Below are 17,204 nucleotides of genomic sequence, written 5' to 3'. Positions count from 1 at the left end.
TTTGTAAAGTCCTCCAGCTCCTTCGTCGCATTTGCCTTAATCTCGGGAATCGTCTCAAATCTTCTTCCTTTCAAGGGTCTTTTGAGTTTGGGGAACAAGAAAAAATCGCAAGGGGCAAGGTCAGGTAAGTAGGGGGTGGGGAAGAACAGTGATCGAGTGTTTGGCCAAAAACACACGAGTTTTGAGGCACAAATTTCGCAGCAACGCGGTGCATCTTCAATTTTTCGGTCAAAATCTCGTAACAAGATCCAACTGATATCCCACACTCTTCAGCAAGCTCCCTGACAGTCAGACGTCGATTTGCCCGCAGCAGGGTGTTGATTTTGTCGACGTGTGGGTCGTCAGTTAACGTGGAAGGACGTCCAGAACGCTCATCATCTTCAATGGACTGTCGACCATCCTTAAAACGTTCATGCCACTTGAAACATGCCGTACGCTTCATAGCAACATCACCGTAAGCCGTGTTAAGCATAGCAAAAGTTTCAGTCGCAGATTTTCCAAGTTTAACACAAAATTTCACAGCAAGTCGTTGCTCCTTCAGGTCATTCATTCTGAAATCTGCCAAACGAAAAAATCGCACTTCACTTAAAACCGCGTAGCTAATACACAAATGAAGATATCTGCAATCGGGAAATGGCGTCGTAATCAGCTGATCGGTGCGAACCTAGCGACACCAAGCGGATTCCCCTGGAACCAACTGGAACCGCGCAGTTCAAACAGTCCGCGTATTTTTTTAACAGACCTCGTAAAGAATAAACCACAGGCATCGAAACAGAAGGAACCTGACCTCCCCTTCTCCAAAATCCACTCTCCATTATCTTTACTTAATACGATCGCTTTATGATTCCAACATCTTGTAGTGAGCCTTACGGTAAAACGTGATAATGTATAAAATACAAAATAAAAAATTTATCATCTTGCCGAAGGAAAATATTTCTATAGAATATTAAAAGATTAGAATTAGTCGAAAACAGAAGGTTACTAAAATAGGTCGTACACTGTCTTATTTTAACATGCTCTCATCAGATCTTTTCCTTCACTTCACCAAATTTGTACTCTAGTTATAATATTTTAATAAATTAACATGACTCCCCACAATCTTCTTTCCGACGCCAGTTGAAATGATACACTCTGATTATCACATGTTATTACTTGGTAAAGCTAATTACCGCTTTGGGATTTTTAGAGGTCGAGTTACAACTGCTGGTGTATTGGATTATGAAGAAAAACAGTCGTATAACTTACTGGTCCAGGTGTCCGATGGACAAAATGTAAGTAATACAGAAGATCTGCTATATTTACTGTTTACCCCTAAGACATTTTAATTCTTGTTGAAAGTAATGCGATTTCCAAATTAAAAGTTAATTTGATGACCCAAACGTAATCACTAATGACAAACGTGTTAATTAAAGTTTACTTTTGGAAGTTTCAACAATACAAAAATAAATGAATCATTAATAAAAATTGAAATTCGTTAGATAAAATATTAGACGTAAGGTAAAACTACATTTAGTCCTATGAATATTAAGTTAGGCCTACATGAACTCGATATAAAAACGGAAATTATCTAACGTTTTGTTATTAAGAAACACTGTTCTCGTTACAGATAAGTTTTCCTCTTTTACTTGTGAAGACTTTATTTCAGCAGACTGTCACGTAAACTGTGAACTACAACCAGTTACATTCTAATCCTGACGACAGGATTACTGATAATAACATGGTTAACTATATCGAAGTTCTGTGTCGTCATGATGACAAGGTTGGTTACTAATGATACGTGGTTAACTATATCCAAGTTTTGTGTCGTCTTGATGACAAGGTTAGTTACTGATGATACGTGGTTAACTATATCCAAGTTCTGTGTCGTCTTGATGAAAAGGTTAGTTACTGAGGATACGTGGTTAACTATATCCAAGTTTTGTGTCGTCTTGATGACACGGTTAATTACTGATGATAACATAGTTATCTATATCCAAGTTCTGTGTCGTCTTGATGACAAGGTTAGACACTGATGATACGTGGTTAACTATATTTAAGTTCTGTGTCATCTTGATGACAAGGTTAGTTACTGATGATACGTGGTTAACTATATTCAAGTTCTGTGTCGTCTTGGTGACAAGGTTAGATACTGATGATACGTGGTTAACTATATCGAAGTTTTGTGTCGTCTTGATGACAAGGTTAGTTACTGATGATACGTGGTTAACTATATCCAAGTTCTGTGTCGTCATGATGACAAGGTTAGTTACTGATGATACGTGGTTAACCATATCCAAGTTTTGTGTCGTCTTGATGACGAGGTTAGTTACTGATGATACGTGATTAACTATATCCAAGTTCTGTGTCGTCTTGATGACAAGGTTAATTACTGATGATACGTGGTTAACTATTTCCAAGTTTTGTGTCGTCTTGATGACAAGGTTAGTTACTGATGATACGTGGTTAACTATATCCAAGTTTTGTGTCGTCTTGATGACACGGTTAATTACTGATGATAACATAGTTATCTATATCCAAGTTCTGTGTCGTCTTGATGACAAGGTTAGTTACTGATGATACGTGTTTAACTATATCCAAGTTTTGTGTCGTCTTGATAACAAGATTAGTTACTGATGATACGTGGTTAACTAAATCCAAGTTTTCTAGATATCTTGATGACAAGGTTAGCTACTGATGATACGTGGGTAACTATATCCAAGTTTTCTTGACATTTTGATGACCGGTTTAAAGTTTCAATTGGCGTGTGGTTAATTAGTACCAAACTCTGACGACATCCTGGCACTTATTGCATCTTAATATAAAGTTCAAAGCTCCTTATTGTGTTGGTCGTCATGTTGATGTTAGGTCAAAGATCTAAAGTGTGGTGATGATAAACACGTTGATGAATTTGTATTAAATTCAAATGGTAAGAATAGATTTAAATAAATTACTTTGTATGCGATTAATAAAGGACTTTAATGTTTACGCTCATCCATAATTCTAAGAAGCGAAACAAAAAAAAAGAAAGAAAATAAATTATCCCGATATAAATTTATTTCTCCACCAGATGGCTGTCTCTCCGCTGACTGTGAAGGTGGTGGACATCAATGACATGCAGCCTGTTTTTACACACAATTATTACAACTTCTCTGTGTTTGAAGAATTGCAAGAAGACATATCTGTGGGGACCGTCCTTGTAAGTACTTATCGAGAACCTGAGACAAGAATCAAAATAAAATTTCCAGATGGCGCTACTCTACCTCTATCCTACCTTAAAGAATCTTTGTTTGTTTGTAGTCAAGCACAAAACAAAACAAATGCCTATCCGTGCTCTGCCAACTCTAGGTATCGAAATCTGGTTTCTAGCGTTGTTAGCTCGCAGACTTACCGGTGTGGACCTGAAAGGGGGGGGGGCGTAGACAGTGGAATTCCTTCATAAACGTTTGTTTGATTGTAATATTTGAACGAAGCTACACAAGGGTTGTCTACACTAGCTGTCTGTAATATTGAATTGATAGACTAGAAGGAAGAAAACCAGCTAAAAATACCTGCCGCCAACTCTCTGACTGCTCTTAAAAAAAGCACCCATGGCCCGTAAGTGCAAGACACGTTTTTTTGGTTTTTTTCCACGAACATGGATCCTTAATTATCAATCTATACCTGGCTCCAAATCTGAAAAGAAATATGCAGATTCCTACAAAATATTCTTAAATTTTCACCGTTCTGTGACTCAGTCGTGAGTTTCTTTTCCAAACACAGTGTTGGGCTCGGCATAGATAGCCTATTATGTGCTGAACAATAAATTAACAAACATTTAAAATGTTAACTATCTTATATTGTTTCGAGATATACTTACGTAAACTTTTTCTGGACCTTTCTGATATTGAAACTAGAATAACAAGCCTTAGTAACTAACGCTCAACCTGATTGGTTCACAAATATTAAATTGCCCTATCAAAAACTGCGTTTCACATGCGAAGCCAGTATAAAAATCCTTTGCATATAAAGCTCAATATGATTGCTTCCAATCCGATACTGCGGCCCAAACATTTGTGAGTCAGAAATGTTAGCAAATTTATTATTATTATTTTTTAAGTAGAAACTCGCTTAAAGAAGGAATGAAGAAAAATGTATTTTATTTATTATTTATATTTTGTTCCGAAGACAGAGGTTATTTAAGTAATTTCATTCATAAGGAAACTTCTTGCTTAAATAAGGATTGTATTGAGTTTCCTGACCAGTTATTTTGGTAATGCAAGAACGTGGTCGCGTGCGTTTATACACTGGTGGCCAAAATCTTAAGGCCAATGAACATAAAGAAAAAATATGCATTTTGCGTTGTTTGACACAACCACTTATTTGAGTAGAGCTTCGAAAGATGAAAATAAAAAAAGGGAAAGTAAAAATAAAAAACTTTTTTAGTATTTAATAGGGAAAATGTGAATACTATGAAATTAGCCTAAATACTAGCTGGTCAAAAGTTTAAGACCATATCGAAAGGTCCTTTGGCATGGTTGATATAAGCGTTTACAGAAGGCTGGCTGGAATGTTATTCCAAGTGGTAAAGATGGCTTCACGAAGATCATGCATTATTTGGAATTGACGTCCACTTGCATAGACTTCCCTTGCCATCTACCCCCAAACATTTTCAATGGGGTTCAGTTCGGAAGAATACGCTGGATGGTTCAAAAGAATCATGTTATTCGCCATGAAAAAGCCCTTTGTCCGAAGGGCATTGTGGATTGCAGCGTTGTCCTGCTGAAAGATCCAGTCATTTCCACACAAGTGAGGACCTTCAGTCAATAAGGATGCTCTCTCCAACATGCCAATGTAGCCAGCTGCTGTTCCATGGAAAGAGACAGCATCCCAGATCATTATGGAACCTCCTCCACTGTGTCCTGTAGAAAATGTCTCCTGTGGGATATCCTTATCGTGCCAGCAATGTTGGAAGCCATCTGGACCATCCAGGTTAAATGTTTTTTCATCAGAGAACAAAACCTTCCTCCACTTTTCTACGTCTCATGTTTGGTGCTTTTTAGCAAAGTTTAACCGAGCTGTTTCGGTGTGTTGGAGGAGACGTGGCCTTTGAAGACGTTTATGGTTTGTAAAGCCTTTTTCTCGTAGACGCTGTCTTATATTTCTTGAGCTGCATTCTGCGTCCGTAAGGACCTTAATCTGGTTCGACGATCGGCTGGTGTCTTACCGGACAACCCGTCGAATCCTCCTACAAATGCCGGTGAAATTTTCTTGGACCAACCACTCCAAATTCTCGTTCCGTATCCCTCAAGGTCTTTTAAGAAATTTGCAAAAGCAGTTTTACTACGCCCAATCTCACCAGCGATGGCACGTTGAGAGAGACCTTGCTTTTGCAGCTCGGCAATTCTGCCACGTTCAAACTCTGTCAACTTTTTAGTCTTTGCCATGTTCTTACCCACTGTAACACAGGAAATGTCAGTGGGAGATGTTGACAACGCTAATGCTTGAACACAAATGACTAAGTTTCGTTACGTGTTTACCGATTAACGCTTCGTTTCAGTATGGTCTCAAACTTTTGACCAGCTAGTATTTAGGCTAATTTCATAGTGTTCACATTTTCCCTATTAAATGCTAAAAAAGTTTTTATTTTTATTTTACCTTTTCTTATTTTCATCTTTCGAAGATCTACCCAAATATGTGGTTCAGTCTAACAACGCAAAATGCATATTTTTTCTTTGTTCATTGGCCTTAAGATTTTGGCCAGCAGTGTAATGATCAGTGGTACGAAGGTTTTGCTGATTGGTCTACTAGTGGTTTTCGTACATTTCTTGACCAATCAGAAGCAACCTCGAGTTCCTTCTTCCCCAGGTATATATTTTTGAAGCTGGTTCTACATCGTGTGAAATGTGACGCTGGGTAAAAAATAAGTCTATTGCAGGGAATCGAACCTCCGACGTACCAGCATAACTTCAGCAAAGTCTGTCGCAATCTGCGCTTCGCGAGTTAGAATCCCCGACACACCAAACACGTTCGCTCTTTTCATCTCGGGGGACGACGAGACGATCAATTTCACTATTATTTGGTAAAAGAGTAGTCCAAGAGTTGGCGGCAGGCGGTGATGATTAGGTGCTTTCCTCTGGTTTTCGCTGCTACATTAGGGGCAGCTAGTGAAGATAGTCCTGGTGTATCTCTGTGCGAAAGTCATAACAAGCCAAACGTAAGACGTATTTACATAGTTTACATTCCTGGTGACAACAATATAGTATTGTAACTATTGTATTTGTTGGACTATTTTATGAGAAAGATTAAAGTAGTAATGATTTTTCTATTGGTTAACAGGCTGTTGATGGAGACGCTGGAAAGAATGCTGAGGTCCATTATAACATTATTGGTAATAAGGCCAGAACCGCCTTTCATATTGATCTACGTGGAAATATTCTCACCAAAAGGAGCTTGGATCGAGAAACGGAGACAAAATTTGAGTTCCTGCTGATTGCATTCGACAAAGGACAGCCCCAGCTGAGTGGCACCGCCACAGTTCTAGTACGAGTGGATGATATCAATGATAACCCGCCGTTCTTCGACAGGGAATCTTACACTGTTCTGGTTCCTGAAGAGAAAGAACCACCCTACAAAGTGTTCGAGATGAATGTAAGCAATATGACTATGCGAAATTGAATTCGCCATATCACAATACAATTGTTTTTACCTCTAATACATATAGTGAAATTATATTTTCAATCAAACCATGATAAAGCACCATCTAGATGTTGGTCGACATATTTCTGATCTATATAAAAATAGTAGTACCATCTATTGTATGCCAGTGTATGGAGGAAGTTGGTTTGGAGGTTTATTGGATGCATCAGGAGATAGAAACGAATTATGCATTTTGAGTTTTCCTTTGTTTTTAATGGGTGTTTCTGCGTTGTTGTTTTTTCACATCTACTTCGCTCCTATTTATAGATCCTCACGAAATTTGACATCAATATTTGTTGATTGCATACGGAGTTGCGAACAAATAGGTGGTTTCACATTTTGTATTTCTCAGTTTTACGTGTGTTTTTTTTATCTGGAATTACACATGAGTAGAAGCAAATTTTCTTGCCCTAAGATAACCTTTCATTAATTATGAAAATATATAACTTTCCTCCAGAGGGCGGGTAGTGCACCTAGTATATAAATGAAAGACGTTTCAAGAGGCCAAAGTTTCAACTACAAAGTTCCTGAACACCCAGTTGGAGAGAGAACTCTTTTGATTTCTCTCTCTCTAAACTGAACCCCTGCCACGGTAGTTTAGTTTAGTTTTAGTTTAGAGGCCAAAGAGTGAACAATTCCTTGAATGTTAATCACGGTAATGTAACCATCCTCATTGGAAATATACGAACAGTAAGAGTACGTAGGTCCAGATATTTAGTTTATTTATAAATAAAACATATCTAAAATAATTTAAATAAAAGTTTTACGTTTCGCCGATCTGATCCGGGGAACAGTTTTCTCTTGGTGTTTTATAATACAGAAAGAGCATGTAAAAATAAACTAAGTCGTATTTTAAGTTTTCGAGTTTTTAAATGTTAGTCTCGTAAAGTTAATGATTTATATATAAATAAATCTACGAATGCCTATTACTGTGACAAATGTATTGTCTGCTAGAGTCCCTACCCAAATGGTCGTCGAAAGCTGTACTGTAGCTGGGGTACGGGTCGTCACAACATGAAATTTCTGCAACGGGGGCTCAACATGAAAAAAAAAAGTTTAAGAATTATTACGCTAGCCAATCAAACTATCTCTCTCTTTCTTTTCCCAAAATTTTCTATTCGAGTCTGGGTTAATATAGGACGATGTTCTCCAAAACGAGATTTCAAGTTTGCAGAACTTAAAGCAAATCAAATATATCCTGAAAAACTGGATGTTAGTTTTAGAACTTAGGAAAGATCAACTATGGCCTGCAAATCAACATGTTAGTTTTTGAAACTAAAGGTAGATCAAATATACCCTCCAAAACTATATGTTAATTTGGGAACTTATAACAGATCGAATATAGCCTCTAAAAGTAGATAACAATTTACGGAATTTCAAATAAATCAAATATACAAACTAGAAGTCAGTTTTTGAAACTCAAGACAGGTCGAAAACTGGATTTTAGGTTTGAAACGTAAGACAAAAAAAAATAATTACATTGAATTGTTCTTATGGCATATGACAGAAACGTAAGACAAACAAGAAACAAGAATTACATTGAATTGTTCTTACAGCATATGACAGAATCGTAAGACAAAAAAATAATTACATTGAATTGTTCTTATGGCATATGACAGAAACGTAAGACAAAAAAGAAATAATAATTACATTGAATTGTTCTTATGGCACATGACAGAAACGTAAGACAAATAAGAAATAATAAATACATTGAATTGTTCTTACAGCATTTGACAGTTATTTTCATGAACAAGAGTACTTTACTCACTTTAAAATCTTTATTTTAGGCTTCTGATAAGGACGAAGGGGAGAATGCTGTGATAAAGTACACCATCGTTCGAGGAAACGACCACCACGTTTTCGAAATGGATGAAGACACTGGGGTACTGTTTACAACTAGGAAGCTGGACTACGAAGAACAACCCCAGTACACCCTCCATTTAATAGCAAGAAATCCGAGGATCTTTCAAGGACCCAAAGTGTCCACAATCGCCAATCCTGTGGTGACTCTGATAGTAAAAGTTCAAGTAAGAAAGATAACATTTACTGGTAAAAAAAAGCAAAAGTTCAACAGAAGTAAAAGTTATTTTTATCTGTTTATCTTATTGTGGATTTAGTTGTATCACAACAGTAACATTCCAATTCCAAGTTTAGTTACAATAGCCCATATGTCGGCGATGTGTGTACTAAACAAACTACTTTTCCATAAGTTCAAGTTTAAAAATGGTTACTACAAACAGCCCTCGTGTAGTTAACAATGGTTACTACAGACAGCCCTCGTGTAGTTAACAATGGTCACTACAGACAGCCCTCGTGTAGTTAAGAATGGTTACTACAGACAGCCCTCGTGTAGTTAAGAATGGTTACTACAGACAGCCCTCGTGTAGTTAAGAATGGTTACTACAGACAGTCCTCGTGTAGGTAAGAATGGTTACTACAGACAGCCCTCGTGTAGTTAAGAATGGTTACTACAGACAGCCCTCGTGTAGTTAAGAATGGTTACTACAGACAGCCCTCGTGCAGTTAAGAATGGTTACTACAGACAGCCCTCGTGCAGTTAAGAATGGTTACTACAGACAGTCCTCGTGTAGGTAAGAATGGTTACTACAGACAGCCCTCGTGTAGTTAAGAATGGTTACTACAGACAGCCCTCGTGCAGTTAAGAATGGTTACTACGGACAGCCCTCGTGTAGTTAAGAATGGTTACTACAGACAGCCCTCGTGTAGTTAAGAATGGTTACTACAGACAGCCCTCGTGCAGTTAAGAATGGTTACTACAGACAGCCCTCGTGTAGTTAAGAATGGTTACTACAGACAGCCCTCGTGCAGTTAAGAATGGTTACTACAGACAGCCCTCGTGCAGTTAAGAATGGTTACTACAGACAGCCCTCGTGTACTTAAGAATGGTTACTACAGACAGCCCTCGTGTACTTAAGAATGGTTACTACAGACAGCCCTCGTGCAGTTAAGAATGGTTACTACAGACAGCCCTCGTGTAGTTAAAGATGGTTACTACAGACAGCCCTCGTGTACTTAAGAATGGTTACTACAGCCAGCCCTCGTGCAGTTAAGAATGGTTACTACAGACAGCCCTCGTGCAGTTAAGAATGGTTACTACAGACAGCCCTCGTGCAGTTAAGAATGGTTACTACAGACAGCCCTCGTGCAGTTAAGAATGGTTACTACAGACAGCCCTCGTGTAGTTAAGAATGGTTACTACAGACAGTCCTCGTGTAGTTAAGAATGGTTACTACAGACAGCCCTCGTGCAGTTAAGAATGGTTACTACAGACAGCCCTCGTGTAGTTAAGAATGGTTACTACAGACAGCCCTCGTGCAGTTAAGAATGGTTACTACAGACAGCCCTCGTGTAGTTAAGAATGGTTACTACAGACAGTCCTCGTGTAGTTAAGAATGGTTACTACAGACAGCCCTCGTGTAGTTAAGAATGGTTACTACAGACAGCCCTCGTGCAGTTAAGAATGGTTACTACAGACAGCCCTCGTGTAGTTAAGAATGGTTACTACAGACAGCCCTCGTGCAGTTAAGAATGGTTACTACAGACAGCCCTCGTGTAGTTAAGAATGGTTACTACAGACAGTCCTCGTGTAGTTAAGAATGGTTACTACAGACAGCCCTCGTGTAGTTAAGAATGGTTACTACAGACAGCCCTCGTGTAGTTAAGAATGGTTACTACAGACAGTCCTCGTGTAGGTAAGAATGGTTACTACAGACAGCCCTCGTGTAGTTAAGAATGGTTACTACAGACAGCCCTCGTGTAGTTAAGAATGGTTACTACAGACAGCCCTCGTGTAGTTAAGAATGGTTACTACAGACAGCCCTCGTGGAGTTAAGAATGGTTACTACAGACAGCCCTCGTGCAGTTAAGAATGGTTACTGCAGACAGCCCTCGTGTAGTTAAGTATGGTTACTGCAGACAGCCCTCGTGTAGTTAAGAATGGTTACTGCAGACAGCCCTCTTGTAGTTAAGAATGGTTACTACAGACAGCCCTCGTGTAGTTAAAAATGGTTACTACAGACAGCCCTCGTGTAGTTAAGAATGGTCACTACAAACAGCCCTCGTGTAGTTAAGAATGGTCACTACAAACAGCCCTCGTGTAGTTTTGTTCGAACAACTGATAAGAAATAACAGTCTACTAAAAGGAGAAATTAAATTTTCAGGTTGAATTTATAAGTGGACTTTCCCTTTATCGTATTTTGTTACTGGTTGATGTGAGTTGTAGTTGAAAGTTTGGGTTTAATGGTACAGATTGATGTGGGCTGTGGTTAAAAACTTGAGTTCAGTGGTACAGGTTGATGTGGGCTGTGCTTGAAGGCTTGGGTTCAGTGGTACAGGTTGATGTGGGCTGTGGTTAAAGGCTAGGCTTCAGTACTGTTCATGATAACATCCAATAGGACGTTAATACACTCACAGCAACACATTAAAACTACTCTTAGTTAAATTATCAGAAAACTACATCTGGACAGTCACCATAACTCACTCTCAGCATGTTTTTCTTCGCCCGTTTCAATTTGTTAAATATGTTGTTTTTTTTCACTTAGAAAGATAGCGCTATTTATCTGTTTGACAATTAAGTCAAAAAGTGCGTCCTGCCTTCCTAATGTTTAATGCCAAGTTGCACAGTGATATGTTTGTGGACCTCCAACTTTAGATAAGGTGGTTGGCAGAGGACGTATAGCCCATTGTGAAGCTTTGTGCTTAATCAGAAACAGACAAATGATTAGTAACCATACTCACGTGCTGTGTTTTATAGAGTTGAGATTATTACAAGTGCTGTTAAAACGTTAGAACTACGAAGTTTTTGGTTCACTGTAGGAAACATTACAGTGTACATGAAATATTAGCGATACGACAAACCTCTCTTCATATGTACGGTTACGAAAAACCTCTCTTTATATGTACGGTTACGACAAACCTCTCTTTATATGTACGGTTACGACAAACCTCTCTTTATATGTACGGTTACGACAAACCTCTCTTTTTATGTACGGTTACGACAAACCTCTCTTTATATGTACGGTTACGACAAACCTCTCTTTATATGTACGGTTACGACAAACCTCTCTTTATATGTACGGTTTGTATATGAGCCACTAGACACACTGGACATTCGCTATTATACTATCTTAGTATGAGCTACTAGATAGTCCACACATGAGCTATTATACTGTCTTGGTATGAACTACTAGATAGTCCAGACATGAACTATTATACTGTCTTAGTATGAGCTACTAGATAGTCCACACATGAGCTATTATACTGTCTTGGTATGAGCTACTAAATAGTCCAGACATGAGCTATTATACTGTCTTGGTATGAGCTACTAGATAGTCCAGACATGAGCTATTATACTGTCTTGGTATGAGCTACTAGATAGTCCAGACATTCTCTATTATACTGTCTTTGTATGAGCTACTAGATAGTCCAGACATGAGCTATTATACTGTCTTTGTATGAGCTACTAGATAGTCCAGAAATGAGCTATTATACTGTCTTGGTATGAGCTACTAGATAGTCCAGACATGAGCTGTTATACTGTCTTGGTATGAGCTACTAGATAGTCCAGACATTCGCTATAATACTGCCTTGGTATGAGCTACTAGATAGTCCAGACATTCGCTATTATACTGTCTTTGTATGAGCTACTAGATAGTCCAGAAATGAGCTATTATACTGTCTTGGTATGAGCTACTAGATAGTCCAGACATGAGCTGTTTTACTGTCTTGGTATGAGCTACTAGATAGTCCAGACATTCGCTATTATACTGCCTTGGTATGAGCTACTAGATAGTCCAGACATTCGCTATTATACTGTCTTTGTATGAGCTACTAGATAGTCCAGAAATGAGCTATTATACTGTCTTGGTATGAGCTACTAGATAGTCCAGAAATGAGCTATTATACTGTCTTGGTATGAGCTACTAGATAGTCCAGACATTCTCTATTATACTGTCTTGGTATGAACTACTAGATAGTACAGACATTCTCTATTATACTGTCTTGGTATGAACTACTAGATAGTCCAGACATTCTCTATTATACTGTCTTGGTATGAACTACTAGATAGTACAGACATGAGCTATTATACTGTCTTGGTATGAGCTACTAGATAGTCCAGACATGAGCTATTATACTGTCTTTGTATGAACTACTAGATAGTACAGACATGAGCTATTATACTGTCTTGGTATGAACTACTAGATAGTCCAGACATGAACTATTATACTGTCTTGGTATGAGCTACTAGATAGTCCAGACATTCTCTATTATACTGTCTTGGTATGAACTACTAGATAGTACAGAAATGAGCTATTATACTGTCTTGGTATGAGCTACTAGATAGTCCAGACATGAGCTATTATACTGTCTTGGTATGAGCTACTAGATAGTCCAGACATGAGTTATTATACTGTCTTGGTATGAGCTACTAGATAGTCCAGACATTCTCTATTATACTGTCTTGGTATGAACTACTAGATAGTACAGACATGAGCTATTATACTGTCTTGGTATGAACCACTAGATAGACCAGACATGAGCTATTATACTGTCTTGGTATGAACTACTAGATAGTACAGACATTCTCTATTATACTGTCTTGGTATGAACTACTAGATAGTCCAGACATTCTCTATTATACTGTCTTGGTATGAACTACTAGATAGTACAGACATGAGCTATTATACTGTCTTGGTATGAGCTACTAGATAGTCCAGACATGAGCTATTATACTGTCTTTGTATGAACTACTAGATAGTACAGACATGAGCTATTATACTGTCTTGGTATGAACTACTAGATAGTCCAGACATGAACTATTATACTGTCTTGGTATGAGCTACTAGATAGTCCAGACATTCTCTATTATACTGTCTTGGTATGAACTACTAGATAGTACAGAAATGAGCTATTATACTGTCTTGGTATGAGCTACTAGATAGTCCAGACATGAGCTATTATACTGTCTTGGTATGAGCTACTAGATAGTCCAGACATGAGTTATTATACTGTCTTGGTATGAGCTACTAGATAGTCCAGACATTCTCTATTATACTGTCTTGGTATGAACTACTAGATAGTACAGACATGAGCTATTATACTGTCTTGGTATGAACCACTAGATAGACCAGACATGAGCTATTATACTGTCTTGGTATGAACTACTAGATAGTACAGACATGAGCTATTATACTGTCTTGGTATGAGCTACTAGATAGTCCAGACATGAATTATTATACTGTCTTGGTATGAGCTACTAGATAGTCCAGACATGAACTATTATACTGTCTTGGTATGAGCTACTAGATAGTCCAGACATGAGCTATTATACTGTCTTTGTATGAGCTACTAGATAGTCCAGACATGAGCTATTATACTGTCTTGGTATGAGCTACTAGATAGTCCAGACATGAGCTATTATACTGTCTTGGTATGAGCTACTAGATAGTCCAGACATGAACTATTATACTGTCTTGGTATGAGCTACTAGATAGTCCAGACATGAACTATTATACTGTCTTGGTATGAGCTACTAGATAGTCCAGAAATGAGCTATTATACTGTCTTGGTATGAGCTACTAGATAGTCCACACATGAGCTATTATACTGTCTTGGTATGAGCTACTAGATAGTCCAGACATGAACTATTATACTGTCTTTGTATGAGCTACTAGGTAGTCCAGACATGAGCTATTATACTGTCTTGGTATGAGCTACTAGATAGTCCAGACATGAGCTGTTTTACTGTCTTGGTATGAGCTACTAGATAGTCCACACATGAGCTATTATACTGCCTTGGTATGAGCTACTAGATAGTCCAGACATTCGCTATTATACTGTCTTTGTATGAGCTACTAGATAGTCCAGAAATGAGCTATTATACTGTCTTGGTATGAGCTACTAGATAGTCCAGACATGAGCTGTTTTACTGTCTTGGTATGAGCTACTAGATAGTCCACACATGAGCTATTATACTGCCTTGGTATGAGCTACTAGATAGTCCAGACATTCGCTATTATACTGTCTTTGTATGAGCTACTAGATAGTCCAGAAATGTGCTATTATACTGTCTTGGTATGAGCTACTAGATAGTCCAGAAATGAGCTATTATACTGTCTTGGTATGAGCTACTAGATAGTCCAGACATTCTCTATTATACTGTCTTGGTATGAACTACTAGATAGTACAGACATTCTCTATTATACTGTCTTGGTATGAACTACTAGATAGTCCAGACATTCTCTATTATACTGTCTTGGTATGAACTACTAGATAGTACAGACATGAGCTATTATACTGTCTTGGTATGAGCTACTAGATAGTCCAGACATGAGCTATTATACTGTCTTTGTATGAACTACTAGATAGTACAGACATGAGCTATTATACTGTCTTGGTATGAACTACTAGATAGTCCAGACATGAACTATTATACTGTCTTGGTATGAGCTACTAGATAGTCCAGACATTCTCTATTATACTGTCTTGGTATGAACTACTAGATAGTACAGAAATGAGCTATTATACTGTCTTGGTATGAGCTACTAGATAGTCCAGACATGAGCTATTATACTGTCTTGGTATGAGCTACCAGATAGTCCAGACATGAGTTATTATACTGTCTTGGTATGAGCTACTAGATAGTCCAGACATTCTCTATTATACTGTCTTGGTATGAACTACTAGATAGTACAGACATGAGCTATTATACTGTCTTGGTATGAACCACTAGATAGACCAGACATGAGCTATTATACTGTCTTGGTATGAACTACTAGATAGTACAGACATGAGCTATTATACTGTCTTGGTATGAGCTACTAGATAGTCCAGACATGAGCTATTATACTGTCTTGGTATGAGCTACTAGATAGTCCAGACATGAGCTATTATACTGTCTTGGTATGAGCTACTAGATAGTCCAGACATTCTGTATTATACTGTCTTGGTATGAGCTACTAGATAGTCCAGACATGAGCTATTATACTGTCTTGGTATGAGCTACTAGATAGTCCAGACATGAGCTATTATACTGTCTTGGTATGAGCTACTAGATAGTCCAGACATGAATTATTATACTGTCTTGGTATGAGCTACTAGATAGTTTAGACATGAACTATTATACTGTCTTGGTATGAGCTACTAGATAGTCCAGACATGAGCTATTATACTGTCTTTGTATGAGCTACTAGATAGTCCAGACATGAGCTATTATACTGTCTTGGTATGAGCTACTAGATAGTCCAGACATGAGCTATTATACTGTCTTGGTATGAGCTACTAGATAGTCCAGACATGAACTATTATACTGTCTTGGTATGAGCTACTAGATAGTCCAGACATGAACTATTATACTGTTTTGGTATGAGCTACTAGATAGTCCAGAAATGAGCTATTATACTGTCTTGGTATGAGCTACTAGATAGTCCACACATGAGCTATTATACTGTCTTGGTATGAGCTACTAGGTAGTCCAGACATGAGCTATTATACTGTCTTGGTATGAACTACTAGATAGTCCAGACATGAACTATTATACTGTCTTGGTATGAGCTACTAGATAGTCCAGACATTCTCTATTATACTGTCTTGGTATGAACTACTAGATAGTACAGAAATGAGCTATTATACTGTCTTGGTATGAGCTACTAGATAGTCCAGACATGAGCTATTATACTGTCTTGGTATGAGCTACTAGATAGTCCAGACATGAGTTATTATACTGTCTTGGTATGAGCTACTAGATAGTCCAGACATTCTCTATTATACTGTCTTGGTATGAACTACTAGATAGTACAGACATGAGCTATTATACTGTCTTGGTATGAACCACTAGATAGACCAGACATGAGCTATTATACTGTCTTGGTATGAACTACTAGATAGTACAGACATGAGCTATTATACTGTCTTGGTATGAGCTACTAGATAGTCCAGACATGAGCTATTATACTGTCTTGGTATGAGCTACTAGATAGTCCAGACATGAGCTATTATACTGTCTTGGTATGAGCTACTAGATAGTCCAGACATTCTGTATTATACTGTCTTGGTATGAGCTACTAGATAGACCAGACATGAGCTATTATACTGTCTTAGTATGAGCTACTAGATAGTCCAGACATGAATTATTATACTGTCTTGGTATGAGCTACTAGATAGTCCAGACATGAACTATTATACTGTCTTGGTATGAGCTACTAGATAGTCCAGACATGAGCTATTATACTGTTTTTGTATGAGCTACTAGATAGTCCAGACATGAGCTATTATACTGTCTTGGTATGAGCTACTAGATAGTCCAGACATGAGCTATTATATTGTCTTGGTATGAGCTACTAGATAGTCCAGACATGAACTATTATACTGTCTTGGTATGAGCTACTAGATAGTCCAGACATGAACTATTATACTGTTTTGGTATGAGCTACTAGATAGTCCAGAAATGAGCTATTATACTGTCTTGGTATGAGCTACTAGATAGTCCACACATTAGCTATTATACTGTCTTGGTATGAGCTACTAGGTAG

The 17,204-nt window shown here is 38.0% G+C and overlaps 1 protein-coding gene across 1 annotated transcript in view; it reads left to right on the top strand.

Annotated features, from left to right (window-relative positions):
* The window catches only part of LOC143235757 (protocadherin Fat 4-like), a 45,601-nt gene that overhangs the window by 14,153 nt on the left and 14,244 nt on the right, over positions 1 to 17,204 (top strand). Inside the window, exons 7-10 of the mRNA XM_076473960.1 lie at positions 1,187 to 1,271; positions 3,047 to 3,175; positions 6,295 to 6,606; positions 8,442 to 8,681. Coding sequence (XP_076330075.1) covers positions 1,187 to 1,271; positions 3,047 to 3,175; positions 6,295 to 6,606; positions 8,442 to 8,681 — 766 coding nt within the window. The remainder of the gene's footprint in view (positions 1 to 1,186; positions 1,272 to 3,046; positions 3,176 to 6,294; positions 6,607 to 8,441; positions 8,682 to 17,204) is intronic.

The sequence above is a fragment of the Tachypleus tridentatus genome, chromosome 12, assembly GCF_004210375.1.
Source record: "Tachypleus tridentatus isolate NWPU-2018 chromosome 12, ASM421037v1, whole genome shotgun sequence".
Classification (NCBI taxonomy): Eukaryota; Metazoa; Arthropoda; class Merostomata; order Xiphosura; family Limulidae; genus Tachypleus; species Tachypleus tridentatus.
This window is presented reverse-complemented; position numbering and strand designations above follow the sequence as displayed.